This window comes from Eschrichtius robustus, chromosome 1 (genome assembly GCF_028021215.1).
Source record: "Eschrichtius robustus isolate mEscRob2 chromosome 1, mEscRob2.pri, whole genome shotgun sequence".
Taxonomy (NCBI): Eukaryota; Metazoa; Chordata; class Mammalia; order Artiodactyla; family Eschrichtiidae; genus Eschrichtius; species Eschrichtius robustus.
The window spans coordinates 168,815,293-168,837,450 of record NC_090824.1 but is presented as its reverse complement, the minus strand read 5'-3'; the positions used below and the strand labels follow the sequence as shown (position 1 = coordinate 168,837,450).

Here is a 22,158-nt window from a genome sequence, read left to right as displayed (position 1 = left end):
ACTGCGCCACCAGGGAAGTCCCTAACGTGGACATCTTAATTCTGCTTTCCTTTAGGCACAGAATGAAATATTTTTTCAGCACAGAACAAAAAACTGTTCTAGGTCCAAAGCGATTTGTTTGGCTTTCCCATTAAGTAAAGTTGATTTCCTCTAAATGACATATTTCTAATATGTCATATTTCTAACGTCATGTTTTCTTTTTAAAACTGTCATACAGTAAATTGACTATTTTTTCTTTTGGTGTACAGTTCTATGGATACTAACACATATAAATTTCTATGACCAATGTCATGATCAGGATCCAGAGTAATTCTCCCATCCCCCAAAACTCCCTCGTGCTAAATCTTTGTCATCACACCCTCCCCTCCCCTTAATCCTAGCAACCACTGATCAGTTCTTCATCCCTATAGTTTTATCTTTCTGAGAATGTCAAATAAAGAGAATCATACAGTAGGTAACTTTTCGAGACTGGCTTCTTTCTGCATAGTGTCTTTGACATTCATGCAAGTTGTTGCATGTGCTGTTTGTTCCTTTTCATTGCTGAGTAGTATTACATGATATGGACGAACACTTAGGTTGTTTCTATATCTTGGCTCTTGTGAATAATGCTGCAATAAACATGGGGTGCATATGTCTCTTTGGTAACCTGTTTTCATTTCCTTTGGATAAATACCCAGAAGTGGGATTGCTAGATTGTAGAGTAGCTCTATCTTTAATTTTTTGAGGAAACTCCATACTGATTCCCAGAGTGGCTGAACCAATAAGTTTTCATGTCTCTGGGATAAATACCTAGGAGTGGTTCATATGATGAGTGTGTGTTTAACTTTATAAGAAACTGCCAAATAAATGCTGGAGAGGGTGTGGAGAAAAGGAAACCCTCCTGCACTGTTGGTGGGAATATAAACTGGTGCAGCCACTATGGAGAACAGTGTGGAGGTTCCTTAAAAAACTAAAAATAAAGTTGCCATATGATCCAGCATCCCACTCCTAAGCATATATCTGGAGAAAAATATAATTCAAAAGGATACACGCACCCCAGTGTTCATAGCAGCACTATTCACAATAGCCAAGACGTGGAAGCAGCCTAAGTGTCCATCGACAGATGAATGGATAAAGAAGATGTGGTACATATATACAATGGAATATTACTCAGCCATAAAAAGAATGAAATCATGCCATTTGCAGCAACATGGATGGACCTAGAGATTATGATACTAAGCGAAGTACATCTGACAGAGAAAGACAAATATCACATGATATCACTTATATGTGGAATCTAAAATATGACACAAATGAACCTATCTATGAAACAGAAACAGACTCACAGACATAGAAAACAGACTTGTAGTTGCCAAAGCGGAGGGTGTGGGGGAGGGATGGATTGGGAGTTTGGGATTAGCAGATGCAAACTATAATATTACATACAGAATGGATAAGCACCAAGGTCTTACTGTATAGTGCAGGGAACTATATTCAATATCCTGAGATAAACCATAATGGAAAAGAATATAAAAAAAGAATGTGTATATATATATATATATATATATATATATATATATATATATATATATATATATATATATATATATATATATATATATATCTGAGCCTCTTTGCTGTACAGAAATTAACACAACATTGTAAATCAACTAGACTTCAATAAAAAAAAAAAAGAAACTACCAGACCATTTTTCAGAATTTTATATTCCCACGAGCAGTATATGTGTACCAGCAGGTACTCAGCGTCCTTTTTGGCACTTGGTATTACTGATATTTAAAAATTTTAGCTACTGTAATATGTGTGTAGAAGTATCTCATCGTAGTTTTAACTTGCATTTTACTAATAACTAATAATGTTGAACATTGATTCATGTACTTATTTGCCAAACTTATGTTTTCCCCGGTGTGTCTCTTCTAATCTTTGGCCCATTTTTCATTGGGTCATTTCCCCCTTATTATTGTTTTGAGAGTTCTTTAGATATTCTGTACCCAAGTCCTACAGCAAATATATGATTTGCATATGTTTTCTCCCAGTCTGTACCTTGTTTTCCATTGTCATAGCAGTGTCTTTTGTAGAGCGAAAGATTTTTATTTTGATGAAATCCAGTTTATCATTTTTTATCTTTTATGGATGCTTTCTGTGGGCTGTGATTTCAGTTTCAGTTTAGTTTCAAAACCTTTTCAGTGAAAGTACTCCCTGAACTCTAGGTGCTGAACAGGTATAGAATGACGTGACCATATGAGTAGGGGTGGTTACCAATCTTCAAATACTTTTTATCCGTATCTCAGTATATCTAGTACCTAAGGGTTTTGATTTTGAATCTTATACCACTAAACCTGAAAGGGGTTTAACTAAAATGCATTTTTGTTAAGGCACTGTGAATAATGTTTTCCATTCCATTCAAATAATAGGCACAACAATCTATAAATTTGTGGACCTTCTGTAGTGACTTCCAAGAGAATATATGCCTATGTAGGGAATAAATTTATTGGACTTTCATAGACTCTGATCTATTAAATATAATGTCCAAATTCACGTTCTCATGGTGAGAGTCCTGTGTGTCTTTCCTAAGAACAGAACATAGACGTTGGGAGCTCTGTAGTAAGCCAGTTATTAAAACTTGTTTTATGTACAGTCACCTTTTCATGTGCAACGATCACCCTTTACCTGCCAGGCATCTCATAAATTACATGGGAACATTTCCTTAATGATAGAGTTAAAATTTAACACGAAAACATAATGTTAGTGGAGCAACGAGGTCCAGTTCATACTTGACGAAACCCATGTTTCAAGATCCCATGGTCGCCTATATTGAGTTTTAAGACTATTCCTACCCTGTCATTTTATTTCAGGTCTATAGATCATAAAGTTGTCTCATCCTGTCCAAATTCTACATTCAGCTATTTTAATTTCCATCTGCTTCTTCATATGGGGCTGCCTTTTAAGTTTAGTAATTGTAGAGAGAACAGCCAGGGTAGAACCTGGGTGTGCTTACTTTCGGAGTTTTTATATGTGAAAGACTAAACAAAGAACAAGACTCAAGTCTTAAATCTTCTGTCCTCATTCTTTTTAGTAAGCAAAAGTCTGAGTAGTCGCTGAAAGAATATTAAGCTCTCTGGGATTCTACCTCTATGCCGCATCATTAATACACACCAACATGGCCACACCTCAGACCTCCTTGGTTTCTAGAATTCAGATCATCTAAATCATTAGCCTTTTCTGACTATGTTCTCTACTCTGGCCAGACTCGGGTCAGGCACTCAGTGAAGCTCTTATTGATATATCCTGGGTTGTTTCTCCCTTACTTCCAACATAGTAGTGACAATCCCTAAGCCTTCATCTATCACGACTAGGACTCCAGGGCTGGGCAGGGATAAATGGTGGCTGGAGCCGATGTAATATGTTTATGCTGCCGTTTGCAAACCCTGACATCACCGTGGTACCCGCAAGGTCCCATCAAGCTCCCTTTTGCTGTGCCTCATGCATCACTCATTTTCTGCATCCTTGCCATGGAGCCACACTGACTTGGCCCAATACAAAGTCACAGCTGGGTTGCCATTGTTCCCACCAGGCAATCTCTTGGCTAACAACTTTCCTACTGCATTTTCCCTCAAGGTGAACTCAAATCCTCCCTACTGGCTTCAAGTCTGCAATGTTGCTGGGCGGGTTCCTTTCCACCATTCCTATTGCTTCTTCTTACGTGTCGGAATTTTCCATGACTGTAAAACTCCTGGCCTCTCTCCAGCGTTTCATTTAATCTGTGTACTGGCTTACTTAAGTGATTTACTTTCTAATTGTGATTTTCTCTTTCCTATAGATTCTTACTTCTTTTCTATTTAGAGAAGACCTTTCAATATTTCCTGTAGGACAGGTTTGACATTGCTATATTCTTTTAGTTTTTGCTTGTCTGAGAAATTCTTTCTCTCTCCTTCTATTCTAATTGGTAATCTTGCTGGGTAGAGTATCCTAGGTTGCAGATTTTTCCCTTTCAGGACTTTGAATATATCTTGCCACTCCCTTCTGGCCTGCAACAGTTTCAGCAGAGAAATAAGCTGATAGCCTTATGGGGTTTCCCTTGTAATTAACTCTTTGTTTTTCTCTTTCTGCCTTTAGAATCCTCTCTTTATCTTTAACTTTTGCCATTTTTATAATAATATGTCTTGGTGCAGGTCTGTTTGGGTTTATCTTGTTTGGGGCCTTCTGTGCTTGCTTTCTGTATCTGGATATCTGTTTCCTTCTTTAGGTTTTGGAAGTTTTCAGCCATAATTTCTTCAAATACATTTTCAATCCCCTTTTCTCTTTCTCCTCCTTCCAGGATCCCTATTATGTATAGATTGGCATGTTTTATATTATCCCATCGGTCTCATATTGCTTTCATTTTTTTTTCATTTGGGTTTCTGTCAGTTGGGTGATTCAGCCTTTCATTTACTCTTTTTTTAAAAAATAAATTTATTTATTTATTTTTGGCTGGGTTGGGTCTTCGTTGCTGCATGCAGGCTTTCTCTAGTTGTGGTGAGTGGGGGCTACTGTTTGTTGCGGTGCGTGGGCTTCTCATTGCGGTGGCCTCTCTTGCTGGGGAGCACAGGCTCTAGGCGTGCGGGCTTCAGTAGTTGTGGCATGCGGGCTCAGTAGTTGTGGCTCACGGGCTTAGTTGCTCTGCAGCATGTGGGATTTTCCCAGACCAGGGCTCGAACCCGTGTCCCCTGCATTGACAGCGAATTCTTAACCACTGTGCCACCAGGGAAGTCCCTCATTTACTCTTGAGAGAATTAATTCTCTGGCTGGAGTTTGGGGACCAGGACATGAGTATGCTTCTCTCTCTTTGGGAGCCAGCTGCCTGCAGGGAGCGTGGATTCTCACTTTGTCTAGGTCGAACGGTAAGCTTAGCAGGGAAGAAGGGAGGCCTGCAGGCTGCTGGTGCTGCCTGTGACTGGGTGGGGACATCTAATTCTGGGGTGTGCATTTGGCAAGAACTGGACCACACTCTCTAGCACAACATTTATTACTAATAAAGCTGAGATTTTTACCTCTGTCTGATGTCTGCGTCTTTCTCTGAATTGGCTTTCAGAGTCAGGTAAGGAACAAGATTGTCATTTACTAGGCATGTCAAAACTCCACCACTTCATCCCACCCCTCCCCCATCATCCAAGCACCGTTGACTCTTATTAATTTATAAGATTAAGGCATTCAGGTGAGCTCTTCCCCAACCTTCTCCATCCCTACGTGTGTGTCTTTGGATGGCCTTCTCTCCATCAGAGGAATCCCACCTCCTTTCTAAGACTGATCTTTCTTTCAGGTCTTTTTCTAATTACTGTCTTGTTTCTCTCCTTGTCTTTCTTGTCAGGGTCTTTCTTACCATAATCTTCTCTTCCTGGTCACTTGGGAAGAGGACGCCAAAGAAGATCTCAAGATCAACAGCTGATTTCCCATCAAGCCGACAGGAAACCCAAGACCTTAACCCAGATCCACAAATATGACAAGAAACCACTTAACCCAGAGAATTTTGGGGGAATCAGAGCCTGCTATTATAGGTTTGGCTACTCTACGACCTATAGCTCCTTAAGTATAGGACCAACTGCTTTTAAAATGTGTGATTTATGAGTTATATCCTGCATACTTTGAAATATCAGACATAGAAAATAAATTTATGTAAATGGAATAAAAGATATGAAAGAGTAGAGGAGATAAGGAGAGCAATATACACCACATATTCCCAAACCCTACAATAATACATCTGTTATAATTAAATATTAAGTTTGATGCTAAGCTTCCTTGAAGCCATGAAAAAAGGTAAACACACTGGATTACATAATTCTCATTGTTTGAGAAAAGGAAGCTGAATCTCTAACAAAGTTTTGTCAGAAAGGATTCTTTCCAACTCAATTGCTCTGGAACCTGTGGACAAGTGATGGGGATGCCAAAGCACAAAAAGAAAGGTGTGTTCAACAGTGGGCTTGCGAGAGACACAGAGGTGGGCTTCAAGCTCCAATTGATAGGGATACTTGTTACCAGTTATTAAACTGGTGAGACGAGAATAGAATGTTTAGGTTGACCAGTTCTACCTTGCTCGTGCTGGGAAGTTATTTGTAAATGCTGTCCCTGCACCAGCCCTCTTGCTTATCTGATATTATGCCTTTGGGCAAAGAGACAACATGTACCAACACCAACTCTTGTTTTGATCTTGCTGATCTGAAGGATCCTTCCTTTTACAGGGACCAGAATCATTTGCATATTGAGGTTGTTCCTCATTCCTAAGAGTAAAACCAAAGTTTTGAATCCAGAGGGAGCATCGTTGGTTTCCTATTTGATATTCCAGGAGGGAACTCATGGAGGACAGGACAGAAAGTTGCATTCAAATCAAGAGACAAACTTTGGAGTCATTCATTCATTCCAAAAAATCGAGCTCCTGCTACGTGGCCATGTGCAGGCTCTGGGAACAACGTGGTGAGTGGAATTTGTACCTGGTCCTTGCCTTCGTGGGGCTTAGACTCCAAGAGCCCTGACCTAGTCTACTAAGGTGTGAAGCGGTCAGGGAAGTTTGCCAGAAGGAATTGGCATTTGGGCAGAGTTCCAAAAGATGAGCAGGTGGAGGGAAGAGGATGTGCAAAGTCCCTGCGGCAGGAAGAAAGCAGTGGCTTTGAGGGGGTGGAAGAGGGCCAGCAAGACTGGAGGACTGAGCATGAGGGGCGGACAGTCCAGGGTGCGGCTGGACAGACAGCAGGGCCTCACGGGCCCAGGAGTGGTGGGAGCCGCTGAGGGGGCTTTTCAGGCGAGCTGGTGACGGGGGCTGCGGGGGTTGGTTAGAGTCTCTCTGGTGTAAAATGGACTGAAAGAGCAGGACTGAATTCCAAGGACTGATTTCTGAGGGGACAGCTGCAGGAACCCAAGTGAAAAATGATGCTGGCTGGTACTCAGGTGCTGGGGGTAGAGAAGGAAAGATGTGGGTGGACCATGATTTATAGGTGAGGGGAAGTGATCCGACTTGGGGATTGTTAGTGCAGAAGAGGGAGGACTCCGAATGCTTTGCCAGTGACTGTCTTGCTGAATGAGATGGCAGTGGTGCTATTCATGGAGCACAGGGGGGACGTTTTGGGAGGAAAAGCCTGAGGGCGGTGCCCTGAGACAGCTGGGTGGGCTGGTGGCTGGGGCTTTGGGTTAAATGCCCGGTTGCAACCAGCGCTGTGTTAGCTAAAAACTGAGTCACATGGTACATCTCTTCTTGAGGGACTGAATGTTGGAATTTACAAAATGTTGAAATTCTATGATAAAAATAAATGGTTAATTTGGTAGAATTTTATATATACCTTTCCAAGCAATAGGGGAAAGCCATGAATTTGGTTCCTGAACCTAAGCCCTCAAAGCACCCTGCATGGAGGAGCACGACAAGTGTGTAAACTGCTGGTGTGAACACGTTTGCAAATCACTGGCCCAGGTTTTGCAAGGTGCCCGGACCACAGGGAGGTCAGGAAGGGACAGACACCAACGGTGTTGATCACAGACGCTCACCCCTAACCAGACCCTGCCGTCCCCATAGTGCTGGGCCGGTCCCACTGAGAGAAGAGCAGGAAAATCATCAGACGGCAAACGGTGACGCAGAAAATGAAAGCAACCAAATCTATAAGGAAGATTAAAGAAGTGGCAGAAACATCTGAGTACTCAAAAATGTGATTTTAAAAGTAATCACTGATGGGAGGGATAAATTAAATATTTGGGATTAACAGATACACATTATTATGTATAGAATAGATAAATGACAAGCACCTACTGTATAGCACAGGGAACTATATTCGACATCTTGTAATAACCTATGAGGAAAAAGAATCTGAAAAAGAATTTATATATATATATATATATATATATATATATATATATATATATAAAATGGAACCACTATAACAGAACCAATTTGCTGTACACCCGAAACATTGTAGATCAACTATACTTCAATTAAAAAAAAAGCGACTACAGAAAAAGTAGATAAATTAGGAGTTTGGGATTAACATATACACATTACTGTATATAAAACAGATAACCGACAAGGACCTACTTTATAGGACAGGGAACTCTACTCAATATTCTGTGATAACCTATATGGGAAAAGAATCTGAAAAAGAGTGGATATATGTATATGTATAACTGAATCACTTTGCTGTACACCTGAAACTAACACAACACTGTAAATAAACTATACTTCAATAAAAGAAAAGAAAAAAAAAGTAATCACTGGTGCCAACAGTTAGGTAGAAATAACTAATTTTTCCCATTCTCCCACCATCTCTTGCTCCCCAGTGGTCCTGGTTAAGGGTGAAGGAAAGCCCCCTTCTCTGGACCTCCTTTTTCTGTCTCTGGCGTTCACCTATGATTCAGCCAAGAAAGAGTCAACAAAAGGAACCGGAGGGGCAGGAATGTGCTCCCGTCACCCCGGGGAGCTCAGCCAAGGCAAACGGGAAGTAGCCTGTTTTTACTGCCCCGTGCACTTTCATTCCTCTTACGTGTGCTCGGAGCCCCAAGGGGAAAATGCAATTTGGTAGCGACCTGATAACCACATTCCTGGAGCCTTGGTCCAAAAACGGTAAAAATCCAAAACACTGCTCTGGGAAGGGAGGAGGGGAGGAGGCAGGGTGAAAGAGAACACCATTTCCATCCATGGTAAATTACGCCTGTGATTCCATTCAAGTTAATGTCTAACTAGAAAGTGGAAGTTAGGTTATCAAGATGGGGGCACCTTATCTTTCTCGTAATGAAATCATGATTATATCTTGAAAGGTTGGTAATTACCAGTAAAATAACAAAGAAGTGTTCCAAAGTTTTATTGAAAATATACCTTATTAAGGCCGAAGGTTGGTGCAGATAGCCTTCGAGTCTGGCTGGTAGGATTGCAAGTTGACTAGGTCTAGGAGGGCGGGGGGTGGGGGGTAGAGCTCTGCAGCTGCCAGGGGCATAATCCCTCCTGTGGGCTGAGGTGGAGCCACTGGCCTGAACACCCACCACGAAGATTTCACGGTGTACTGTGAATTCTGCTATAATTGCTGTGGCCCCTGATTGGGAAGTATGTGCTGAAATAGTCTCTTGAAGTCCTACCATGTTTTTATGTTTCTCAGTATACACACGTATATCAGACGATATACACGGTATCAGAAAACTTTAATGCTGAAGACTCCAGGATAGAATGAGGCTCTGGAATCCCCTCAGGCATGTCTCCCTCGCCACACTCATCCTTCTACATGCATTGTTTTTTTTTATAATTTATTTTTTATTTTTGGCTGTGTTGGGTCTTCGTTTCTGTGCGAGGGCTTCCTCCAGTTGCGGCAGGCAGGGGCCACTCTTCATCGCGGTGCGCGGGCCTCTCACTATCGCGGCCTCTCTTGTTGCGGAGCACAGGCTCCAGACGCGCAGGCTCAGTAGTTGTGGCTCACGGGCCTAGTTGCTCTGCAGCATGTGGGATCTTCCCAGACCAGGGCTCGAACCCGTGTCCCCTGCATTGGCAGGCGGATTCTCAACCACTGCACCACCAGGGAAGCCCTACATGCATTGTTGATTAAACTCTTTGGAACAACGTTTTATCAACTCTCATGCTCTTTAACAAGCTTCAGTTGCTTTTATGAAGTGATCAAGGTTCTCAAAAATTATGATTCAAAAAATGTCTCTAGTGCGGGTTGATCGTTCCCGTCTACCTTTGCTGGTTGCTCTGCAGTTTGCAGCCGCAGGAAAAGCAATACTATAAAGTATGGAACACATCACCCTTTCAGTTCCTCCCTGACCTGCCCTCCTCTGCTCATTTACTCACTGCCCCATACAGGCAAGCAGTCCATTCCCCACGTAGTAAGCACTGACATCTTCATGATACTGATCTTGCTGGGTACCCAAGACAGACGCCTCTGCCCCTCCTGTACCTCTGCTCCGTGAGGTTGGAAAGGTGTTGGGAAGGAGCAAGGAGAGCACAAGTCAGGATCAGGAGGTCAAGCCGGGGCAGACCACACTTGGCCAAGGCAACAACATATGTCAAGGGCGTGGAGAAACGTCCCCAGCAGTTACACAGCCCTGCACCTGAAGGTTCTCTCCATGTATTGTATTGTAAAAGCGCCCACTTTGGGGGTGGGCAAGAACCATCAGGGTTTTGTTTGTTTTGGTTTGGTTTTGGCCTGGAATATTTATGATAAATGTCATCATTCACTTCTATATACAATATATAACCATCATTTGGAACTTTCACACTACTTTGGGGGGTGGGGAACACGTTAAAAAGCCAAAGTTGAGTCAACAGGAGAACTGGGAGTGAATGTGTAAATGGACTTGGCATTCCCCTTAGACGGGACGGAGGAGCCGCACCCTTTGGCCCTGCGCCCTGCGCGCCGCGCCCCGCGGTGGCCACGCCCCAGGCGCACCTCTCACAGGTGACGCGAATGCGCTCCTCGCTGGACGACTGCTGCTCGTCCTCCTTCTCCTGGAAATGCTCCCGGACACACTGCTCCTCAAACTCGTGCAGCCTCTTCAGCTCCTCGTCGCTGAGAAACAGCTCTGCAAAGGCAGAAGCGGTTGCCACGTGAGAAACCAGCCAGGTAGGTGCGTCCTTGCGAATTTCACAGCCTGCCTTTAACCAAGCTCCCTTCCCCATCCCTTGCAGGCAGCTCCCTGCTCCTGCCGCTGGTTATCACACAAAGACTCCTTGTAATATGCGGCGATCATATTGACATTTCCGCTGGAGCTAAACGGCTCACTCTTTAACACAAAAATCCAAATTACAGCTATTCGGAAAGTGAAACCAAGTATGATTTTCCGGAAAACGTTTTGCATGTATTTTATGGATAGAGTCAAGAGGACAGGAGTATCTTCCCATTCTCTTTAGATGCAACACACTAAAACATTTTGAGGACATCGCGGGTGGTGCAGTGGTTAATAATCCGGCTGCCAACGCAGGGGACACGGGTTCGAGCCCTAGTCCGGGAAGATCCCACATGCCGCAGAGCAACTGAGCCCGTGCACCACAACTACTGAGCCTGTGCTCTAGAGCCCGTGCCCCGCAACAAGAGAAGCCACCGCAATGAGAAGCCCACGCACTGCAATGAGAAGCCCACGCGCCGCAAAGAAGAGTACCACCACCCGCCGCAACTAGAGGAAGCCCGCGCGCAGCAACAAGAACCCAACGCAGCCAAAAATAAATAAATAAGTAAATTTATATGTATAAAAACATTTTGAAAGGAACATTGGATTTATAGAGAAAAGTTATTTTCAAGAACTGTCTCAATTTCTCATCTCTTCATGAGTGGACTTTCAGTGATATTAATTACTAATAAATAAACAAAACTAGAATAAAATCAGCACAAAATGAGAAGCATTCTGCAAAGAATAGCATTTGGATAGAGTGCTGTGTTTTCACACATTTAAGTAGTTTAAGGAGATTTCCATGCAGGTATCCAATTAGAATAGTCTTTCTAGATTAGCCCAAGATAGAAATGAAAGAGTCCTGCACATACTCAATCCACGATCCTGTTCGTCTTGGTCCCCTTCTCTTTTCTTCCTGCATTGGCGGCTGAGACGCATAATGATTATATAGACGTGGCTTAAAATGATCATTGGTGGAGGCAAGACTGGCCGGTCATGAAATGTCATAATCAGCTGATAACGCTGGAATTTCCACACTTGGTTGGATATTGACTTTACTTCAAAGAAGGTATTGCTTTAAAAAGAATATATGTTTAGTTAGTTGTATTACTTTTAATTGTGATTTCCCAGGGCAATCAGAGTTACTCACATTGAATTGAAAATATGCAATGAAATGGCCTTTTGGGGTCATTCCACAAGTTAGTACTGACTCTGAATGATCTGTCTTTTGGTTTGTCTATCAGCGTGGCTTACCAACATTCAAGGACATTTTACTCATATAAATAATTAAGAATTAAGTGTATTGAAATTGCTACCCACTGCTTTCTTGCGAAACCACACCACAGTCTACTGACTGCTCAGGAAATTTTATTTCATATATTTAAATGTATGAGCCATCCCACTAAGCATTTTGAAGTATTTAAACTTTAAATTCAGTCAACTAGCTGACTACATTTTTTTGGAACTGAGTTGGTTAATTACTGAACATTTTGACCAAAGGTGGGTTATTTTGGATGTTGGGTAGGTACAGTCTTTGTCTTCTTTGAGTTTCCAGTGGGAGGCAGTAAGCCTAGAATTGTTGGAATCCTGATCAAGCGTGTTGTCTACACGGGGACCTTAGAAAAGTCAGTTAACCTCTGTCAACCTTCATTTTCTCATCTGTCAAGTCAGGAGTGTAACCAGATTCTCTCCAATGCCCTGGTCAGCTCTGAGAGTCTATATTTCTGTGAAGGATTTTTCCCTCACATTTTTCATCTTAGAAACTAAAATAAATTTTTTCAACATTTATTAAGCATGGTCACATCCTCAACATATCATGCCAAAAGGGGCAAGTTTTACAAGAAATTTGATTGTGGATTTTAAGCCATTTCTTTCTTAGGCCATTTTATCTTCTATTCGGTAAGTGATAAGAAAAATATTTCATATAATAGTACAGTAATTGTCACAGCCTATGAAATTAACTTTGCTTTCTGTGCCTCTGATAATGAATTCAAGGCTCAGTTTGATAAATCTTCTCTGTCTCAGGAGACTTTCATCTAAGAAAATATTTTCATTAGATTAAAATACATGCCAAAAGTGTTAAAATACTAACCAAGATTGAATTTAAATGTATTTAAGTGTCAACTCTTGATTTAGGAATACATGAAGGCTGATTATGGTTGAACAAAAAAACATTGTGAAAAATTCTACGCATTTGAAAGCCCTGGTGGAACTCCATGTAAATCCTGGGCAACCTGGGAGATTTCTGAGATTACACTGAAAATCTGTAAAATAATAAATAACAAATATACGGTCATCAGCGGTGACACACACTTGAAAACGGCGATGAGCAAGTTCACGAGCAGGATGTTGGCCACCAGCAGGTAGCATGCCATGATGGCAGGCGTGAGCCAGGCGCCCGGGATGCAGGGAGGGAGCCGCTTGCCCTCCTCATCGTACTGGTTGTCACCACAAGGAGCTGAAACGAGAGTCTGTCTTTTTGTGCTTGTCTTTTACATAGAATGAAAAGAATAAATAAACTGACCTATGCTATTAAAGGACCTATTTCTTTTTTACTATGTTTTATTTTCTGATTTCATAAGCAATAATTTTGAAATAATAATAATAATTGAAAAATATCAATTCATACAAAGGTGATAAGGAACTCATTTCTGCACTCACAGATAGCCATTCTTAACTTGTTATATTTGTAAACATTTTCTCATTTCTGTGTTGTGTTTGTCATATACAGAAGTTCTTCTTCATTTTTAAGCAGACGCATCTATCTATGCGTCTATGGTTTCTTTACTGTTATCCATTAGAAAGTGATTGGGTCTTCTAATTATTTAACATTAACTTATGTTGTCTTCTTGGTCATTTGTACATTAACTTTGAAAATAATTTTATTATGAGGTAGGAGGTAAGGATCCCCCCTAGCCTCCAATCCATTAATTGACTGTTCTGAGTGATGTTTGAAAAAGAATCTTTTCTCTCTCTGCTCATTTGAAATGCCACTTTGATCATATGGGACTTATTTTCTGAAGAAAAAGAGAGGATGATCTCAACAGTAATTAGTGAAGTAATATCCATGAATTTATAGTCTATTTACTTTTCACTTCCTTATCATTTAAAAAAGTACTGACACCAAAAAACAAGAGAAATATTTGAAACTGGTATAAGACTATCGGTAATTAGCTGAGGAAGAAACTAATTAATACACACATTTCATGGACTAGAGTCATCAATTATGCATAAACTTACGATTAATTTCCATGGCGTACACTATAGAGTGATTGGAAAGCAGCATTTTATTTTTTTTAGTTTTGACAGGAAGGAAGAAAAAAAATAAGACAGTTGAGAGAAAAGTCAAACAAATGATGAACAACACAAGAACTGTTTTGCTGTCAAGAAATGTAAAGTGTTCAAGCTTGGGAATTACAGATTCACGCTTGGAAACAGTGATCTACTTAGGAGAATTTTACACACTATTAATTCTAGGAAATATATGTATATATATTTCATGAATATTTATTTTACCACGTCATAAGCAATAGCAAAACTCACTAGTGAAAAAAACTGTGAAAAAGACATGAGGCTACTGAGAGATGATCATTTTAACATGTAGGTTGACCAATCAAGCATTCCCTGTATCCCAACACAAACACATCATAAGCACAAATAAATACAAAATTATTATGAAATAATCAGACCAAGAACTGAAAACCTACATTTCATGGTGTCACTGAAAATAGCCTCAAGTTTGCCTCTTCATCTTCTCTTGTTACCCAATTTAATTAAAAAAAATAAAAATATTACAACTTACGTCTGGATCCAGGGACTTTTAGCATTTATGTATGTTTACTGAAGCTAATATTCCTTTGAAACCAAATTAGATTTTTATGTTCTGGTTTACCAAGCTACAAACACATTCGCTAATTGACTCTGAGATACTCATGATAAGGATGTGTTCTGAATCACGTGATGAAAGCCAGTAGGTAGAAGGCGTTGTGCGACTGGTTATCAGTCTCACTTAGTGGAGATATACCGAACAACCCTGCATTTTCTACAAGGCAAGGATGTTCAGAACCTTCTATTCTCAAGAAGCTTCTGCTTCTACTGGAAGTAGCAGCCATGCTATTGTACCTGGTGCTTTTTGACAGAGCACAACATGCAAATTAAAATATTGGTGCTAACATGAAAATAGGTCTGAAGATGCTCGTTCATTGGTGATGCCGTAACTGTCTGGGTGAAATAGCATAAGAGCATTTGAACTTCACTTCCCTACAACACAAGAGACACTGTGACCTACCAGCTCAGCCTGGCCAGAGCTGGGGCCTGCATTCCCCAGAAATCCATGCAGGATTGCAGCTCATTTCCTCTGCTAACATCCAGAATACTGTTGATAATACAAAAATATCACTCCAGGAGTGAAGAGGAAATGGATGGCTATGTGGAAAATGGGTTCTGAAGCTTGAAGAAGCGGATGACACATGGCAATAGTCACTATCTCATTTGACTGAAATAACACTACCAGCTCTATCTCGGGGCAGAAAGAGATTCAGGTTGAAGAAAAATTAGGATGTTGGCATTGGGACTACATTCATGTGTCGGACATGCTCAAGGGATGTGAGACTCAGAATTCCAGTTAGTGGTTCTCAGAGTAGAAGACAGGACCGATGTCTCAAAAATCTGTATTTCATAATCTGCACTGATTTCTTCCTAAAATAATTTGATGCCTATGGCAGAATAAAAAATACTTTATTCCCAAATTAACACAGGCTCTTCCATTAATTTGGAACTGATCATCTGCCTTGGGAAGCAGGGAAGAGAATCTTACTATGAATTCTATTCTTACGGTCTATCTGGTCTGCAAACACCTCTCCGTAGATCATCCAGTAGGGCATGTAGAAGATGTTTCGGGCCAGTTTCCAAGAAGGCTCCTCATCTGGATGCAAAATGGCTTGACGGGCTACTCCGAAACTCATCAACACCACCAGCATGATGACCACAAAATACAGCATGTCAATCATCTGAGGAGAGAGGAAATGGGCCTCTTACTGTCTTGACCCATGGGCCAAGTTCACCTGGTTCATTACATTGTGCTCCTCAAAGACTTCATGAGTGCTTAATTAGGATGGAGGAAGCTTCTTTCCCCTCCCTCCATCCCATCCGTGGGCTACTGATTCTTGTACTTCATGCAATGCATACACCTTATTCTAGAACATTGCCATTCTCATCTCATGCTCTCAATCTTTCTTCTCCTCTATTGTTACCCATAAACAAATTCCTTTAGTAACTACAACTGCAAATGGAGAAAGGGAACAATTATGGGAAAATACAGGAATTTGTGAGGGACACTAAGGAGTAAGAGGAGTAGATATCTAAGGAGGTAATGAGATCATGAGTTGAGAGTACATACTGATATTCATTCGTTATACAAACAGTGAGTAGTTACAATGAGCAATGCTCTGGTTACTATGGATACTGACCTTATATAATTCTTAATTTTGAACATCCCTGAAGATGAGGGCCCTGGCTGGGATTAGCTCAACCATATATCCCTTTGCTCAAAACTTGCCTTACAAAGAGTTATTCCTAAGCTTGGAAGACTTCCTTTCTTCTGGGACCAGTCCCAACACTTGGGCTATTTTAAGTGATGTAAGGATGATCTGCTGGTTCATTTTTAGTTTCATATTTTATGGCCTGTTCTGGAGTAAATGTTGCCATGGATTTGTCTTGACCTCATCACACGAATTGCCTGTGTCCACTCCAGGCCAGAGCACATGAGCTGAAGACTGTGTGGAGTAGGGGTAGGGGAGGGTGACCCCGGGCCCCCTTTGTCTCTGGCTTCTACTGCACGTTAGGAGGTTATGCATCGGGTTATTGCCAGAAATACATGTACCTACAGTAGGCCCTCAACCTCATGTTCGTCAATTGGATTTAATTAAATTGTCAGTATGTAGAAGAACTATGTATCTTAAAGCAAAGAACATTTCCTGTAGGAAACCAACTGCAAGAGAAAGATCAAATGAAATGCAACAGAGCCACGCTGGAGGCCTGGCCTCAGGTCCTAACCACAGTCTCGGTGTCTGTAGTTACTCACGGGGCGTCAGGACTAACCATCTTTCCGATCATCATCACATAGGGTCCCAGATACTTGTTGACACCAAAGATGTCCAGGACACGGATGTACCAGAAGATGATATCCACGCAGTAGATCACGCGGCCATAGCCCATGTAGGGCTGCTTCTGTAGGCGGAGGATGGCTCCAATCATGAACATGGAAATGGCCACGAGGTCTGTGATGTTCCAATATTCTTGAAGCCAAACTTTTATTTTCTGGCTGAGTTTACCGGGTTCTGACATGAGGATCTGTAAAGAAATGCCAAAGAACAAAAAACAAGGGAGCATGGTATTGGAAGACTTGTCTTCTTAGAATCTTGGGACATTAGGACTGGAGCAGCATTCCAGGGCATCTGGTCCCCTTTCCTGCTCAAGACTTCTAAGTACTAATCTTCTCAGGCAGAAAAACATATCTAGAAAGGGAAATTCCACAAAATCCTCTGTATTCCTAGAGTCAGGGTTTCACAAACTCTCAGGAAATGCCTTCTAAATTATGTCCCTCTGGCTGTAATTAAAGTAGCTGCCTTTTGATCCCTTTTCTAATCCTCTGGACACTTGCCTGTGAGCCCACGTTCCAGAGTTAGTCCAGGAGGAAAACTCTAGAGCAGAGATAAACCTGTGTGGTCCCACAGAGGGGCAGTCCACCCAGGGGAGATGGCAGAACTGGGATGGGAAATGTTTATCAGCCAAAATTCCTTTGTAACTCAGAGATGGGAAGTCAGGGGAAAGCTGAACTTGATTTTCTCCTGCTTGAGAGCTTACTCTTTCAAAATCACCACTGATTAAAGGGACATTTCCTCAGAGTAAACCTGAAAATATTTAACAAGCAGCAGGCACGGGCACACTTAGAGCAAGCCCCACGTATGCAGCTATGGCGTGCAGCAGGGTGGGGGTCTTAAAAGTGGTACCCCTTTACTTACCGAGACTCTGGGGAGGTTCTGGGGACTCCAGAGGTGGGATGGGGTGGTGGCTATTTATGGGCCAACCCAGAAGGCGTTCACTAGTTTAACAACCTGTGCCCTCTGACTGATGGCCGCCCACCCTCTTTCCTATAACTGGGAGGTAAAGAACAGTGTCAGCACATGGCTGATGCTCAGTGAGCTCACGGTGTCCCTAGAGGTGGCACGGCAGGCCACTTGGGAAATCCCAGTTGTAAAGTGGGCAAAGTTTGAATGAAGCCCAGCTAGAAAAGAAACAGGAGTAGTAGGAGATGTATTATAACATTTTAGATTTGGCACTCTGCGTTTCTCGGGCTGTCATCAGACTGACAGCCTCGAATTAGCTCTCCTGGGAAGAAGTTGCCAGTGATAATTTTTCAGTTCAGTGAAAGGGTCACTGCTGATTGCAAAATAAGAATATTGGTTCTCTGTCAGAAAGAATATGAAATTCTGCTGTGTGCTTTCTCAAGTTCACTTTTTCTTGGCTATAAGCTTTCCCTTTATAAACTGATACAAAGAATTAAAACTTGCAGATGATATTAGAAAGAAAAGGACCTGGCCCATATTTCCTCTGCTGCCTGCAGGGGTTGCCCTCTTGAAGTTACATGTTAGTTTCAAGTCTCCTGTGACACGAGTCTGCATGAGATGGTGTCTGTCCTTTTTCAACACTTCTTTGAAAATCCTGTTCCCTCTGTTTGCAGCAGTTGTGCTGGCGGCCTGCCCAGAGGCACTGGAGGCTTCCACCAGGTGGGTGCACCCAGCCCCCATCTGCTGCAGGTGCCGCTGTTCGGCTCCCACCTGCCCCCTTGGGCAATTGCAGCCGCTTTCCCAGAGATGCTGATGGCTGGCTGATGTGGGTACAAAAGTCTGTTCCCTTTGGTCAAAGTGGGACAGACTCTACAGTATTACTTACACTCAGAGTCCCCTGCAGGATTAGGCCAGGGACAGATTCCACTGAAGCCACACCTTGCTCAGCCCCGTCCCCTCTTCTGGCCTGGCCACCCTGCTGCCTCCCTCTGCTCTCCTGGGAGCTCTCCTTTAATAAACCCCTTGCACAAGAATCCCCATCTGGGTTGGAGGGAGGACAAGGGTGGTTCAAAGTCCTGAGTTACAGGAGAAATGTCATCTCCTACATCTCCCTTTCTACTTCCAGCTCCGAGAAAACGGAGCCCAAATTTGTACCCAATTGGAGTCATTGGTTTATCTCAGGTACCTGGCAGCATTTATGCTGCTTTTCTAGGCACTCAGACTTATTTTTATTACTAAACATCATCTATTCTGCCTTGTGTTTTGATTTCCAAGTTCAAATTCAGTTGGAAGCAGAAGGTGTATAAATCTCAAGCAAGGGAACGGAACCAACTTGGTATTGTGACACCTCGAAAGAGAAGTTCCACGGCACTTGGGATTTGCACGATACGTTTTTAAAATAAGGAGCTACATCTGGGGACTTCCCTGGCGGTCCAGTGACTAAGACTCCGTGCTTCCACTGCAGGGGGCATGGGTCCGATCCCTGGTTGGGGAACTAAGATCCTGCATGCCCCGCGGCCAAAAAAAAAAAAAAAAAATTTTTTTTTTTTTTTTTTAAAGAAGATACATCCGAATTGAAGTCAGTGGTGGGTGGGGCTGGGACAGGCCTTTGGAACATCACCTCCCGAATCTTCTCCAGGGCCAGGCTCACGATGTAGGAGATGACAATCCACTCCTGGAGGCAGGGCCAGCGCTCCATCCGCACCAGGATGACGTAGTTGAACAGCAGTAGGTAACCCAGGTAAGATATCTGAAAGGCAGAAACCGTGAGCGGTGTCTGGGGAGGTCACACGTGCCTGAAAAAAGCTTCGAAACCCTATTTACAAGTGGACACATCTTCTAAAACAAATTTTCATTTTCAGGTGCACCGAATCCTTTAGAGGAAAACTTCCACTCACATCACCGGTGCAGGCAGAGGACTTTGAGGCAGAGGGGGAGGCATTTTGTACTTTAGTGCAATATGGGCACTGACAGTCCATTCTCTAAATGAAGATGTATTTGTTGCTACTATCAGCCTCAAGGGGAAATTATAAAGTTGCACGAAATTATGATGAGTCGGGAAACTTTTAGTAGTTGACTGGTGTGCCCTCTACATTCCTGGAAATTGGAAAATGTTACTGACTCTTCCCTGCCTTGCAAATTTCCTTCTTGAACCTTTCCACTGCTGATGGATGTGGGAGGTTCGAAGGGAGGAGGATGGCATGAGGTGTCTTCCCAGGTACACACACCTGTCTTGAGGCCCCTCGGTCAGCCCTGATACGTCTGTGATGTGCTGTGCCCACAGCAGCGTGCCTATCCTTGCGGCATGTAGAGTTGGGAGGGATATGGGAGTGAGCTATGAGGTGGAGGGAGGTGGTCTGAAGATGACCAAGGTTGATTCACTCTGAAGCGGTACGCACCACGGGTACAGGCCCCTTCTGAAGTCTTGGGGAGGTGGGGGGGAGGGTGTATACTAGCAACTGTATATTTGTGATTTGCAGCCTTTTTTTTTTTTTAAAGATGCCCCCCTCCTGATTGTTTAAGTTTTACCAGGATACAGGTAGCATCCCATGTATCCACTATCTAGTCTTTGCAGGAGGATTGGAGCAAGAGTTCTCAAAGTGGGGCTGTGCTGGGAACCCCTGGCAAGCTATAAAACGTGCTACCCCCTCCCCACATCCAGAGGCAGCATTTAGAGGCCCTGGGGAGAGTTCCTGGGGAGACGCCCAAAGCTCATCAGCCCCCTGGCTCTGCCTTCTTCATACGCATCTGTGGAGGTCAGGTATCTTCCTGGTCCTCAGCTGGTTCTGACCAGAACAGGTGGGCAGCTGTGGCTTTGGTGGAATCGCCAGATGTGGCTGCCAAAAGGTTGGGTGTCCAGGCTATAGTTGGCCTGGGTCCCCATGCAGCCCGCTGGGTGCCATGCCCCAGAGCTCTGCCTCTGCCTTCTGCCCTCCTCATCCATCACCCTGTCCATGGCTTTGGACCTGGCTCCTCACCTCCCATCACCTGCTCGCGCCCAGTCACTAATGGGACCGCAGTGCCAGGACGTGCCAGGCGTGGGCTGCTGCTTGGCATTTGGGACTTCATGAGTATTGTCCCTCCCCCGACCGCAGTGGTTGCAGGAACCACAGCATGCCTGCCACCCCTGCTGGGACGGCCTGCACCTGAGCCAGTTTCCTCCAAAGCCTTCCAAGCTGCTCCAGTCTCCTCCCCCCACTTTTCCAGCCCATCCGCGTGCATAAGGCTGGACCACTCTTGTTCTGGGTGCACCACTCTGCTGGAGCCGTCCAGACAGAGGCCACCGATGGGGCTGGAGGAGAGTGTGTGGTCACGAGGTCAGTGTGGCCTGCACCTGAGAGCGGAGATGCCTTGATTTGCTCCTCTATTCCATGACTTCATGCTCTGCGTTCAACCCTACTCTTTGAGTAACCCCGTCAGTCTCCTGAAAAATGACATCTGTGAGCTTGCTCTCTAAATACTAGTCATCTTTGTTCATTGTTGGAATAAAACTCTACTTCCCTAAGTTTGTATTACTAAAGACATTTGAAAAATCCTTCATCTTGAGCAAATAGAATATGACTATTTTGCTTTATGAAATGGTGTATTTGGGGCTAGGATGGCCACATTCCTATGTATAAATATATGACAAGATATCTATCTAGATCCAATTTTAGTTGAAGATTCTGAGTTAGTCCCACTTCTGTTTTTATAATTAATTATAATCCATTGATTTTTTTTTTTAAAAAAAACATTCTTTTTAAGCCCTTGACAATCTTCTTGATTCTGACATGTCTAAAACATGCTAAATGGTGAAGGCTAAGGGTGGGGAGCTTACCGTGTAAAACCAGAACTTGACAATAGGAGCGTTGTAGAATTCGCAGATCTTGGTCCCGATGGGAACACTTCTTTGCTTTTTTTGTTCGTTCTCCTCGTCCCCCTTTCTCGAGCCAGTGTCTGCATTCGCATCCTGGAAACAGAGCAGAGCACGTGGCAAGCAGGCTGCCAAATGGGAAACGCCTTGGACTCCAGCACCATATTTAACAGACAGGTGCCTCAAAAATCAAGGATTATAAAAGATGCAGACGTAGAGAATGGACTTGAGGACACGGAGAGGGGGAAGGGTAAGTTGAGACGAAGTGAGAGAGTGGCATGGACATATATACACTAGCAAATGTAAAATAGATAGCTAGTGGGAAGCAGCCGCACAGCACAGGGAGATCAGCTCGGTGCTTTGTGACCACCTAGAGGGGTGGAATAGGGAGGGTGGGAGGGAGACACAAGAGGGAGGAGATATGGGGACATATGTATATGTATAGCTGATTTGCTTTGTTATAAAGCAGAAACTAACACACCATTGTAAAGCAATTATACTCCAATAAAGATGTTAAAAAAAAATCAAGGATTATAAAAATGTCCCCAATTCTTGCAGTTTCTAAATTCACGGCGAGAGAAATCACAACTATTTTGAAAATGAGAGTTGATGGATACTTTTAGAATCAAGGGTAT

The 22,158-nt window shown here is 43.0% G+C and overlaps 1 protein-coding gene across 1 annotated transcript in view; it reads right to left on the bottom strand.

The window, feature by feature from the left end:
• TRPM1 (transient receptor potential cation channel subfamily M member 1) overlaps positions 1-22,158 on the bottom strand; it is a 111,813-nt gene that overhangs the window by 5,369 nt on the left and 84,286 nt on the right. The window contains 8 exon segments of the mRNA XM_068544150.1: positions 10,387-10,519; positions 11,476-11,678; positions 12,917-13,061; positions 13,844-13,864; positions 15,438-15,612; positions 16,703-16,954; positions 19,292-19,420; positions 21,488-21,619. Coding sequence (XP_068400251.1) covers positions 10,387-10,519; positions 11,476-11,678; positions 12,917-13,061; positions 13,844-13,864; positions 15,438-15,612; positions 16,703-16,954; positions 19,292-19,420; positions 21,488-21,619 — 1,190 coding nt within the window.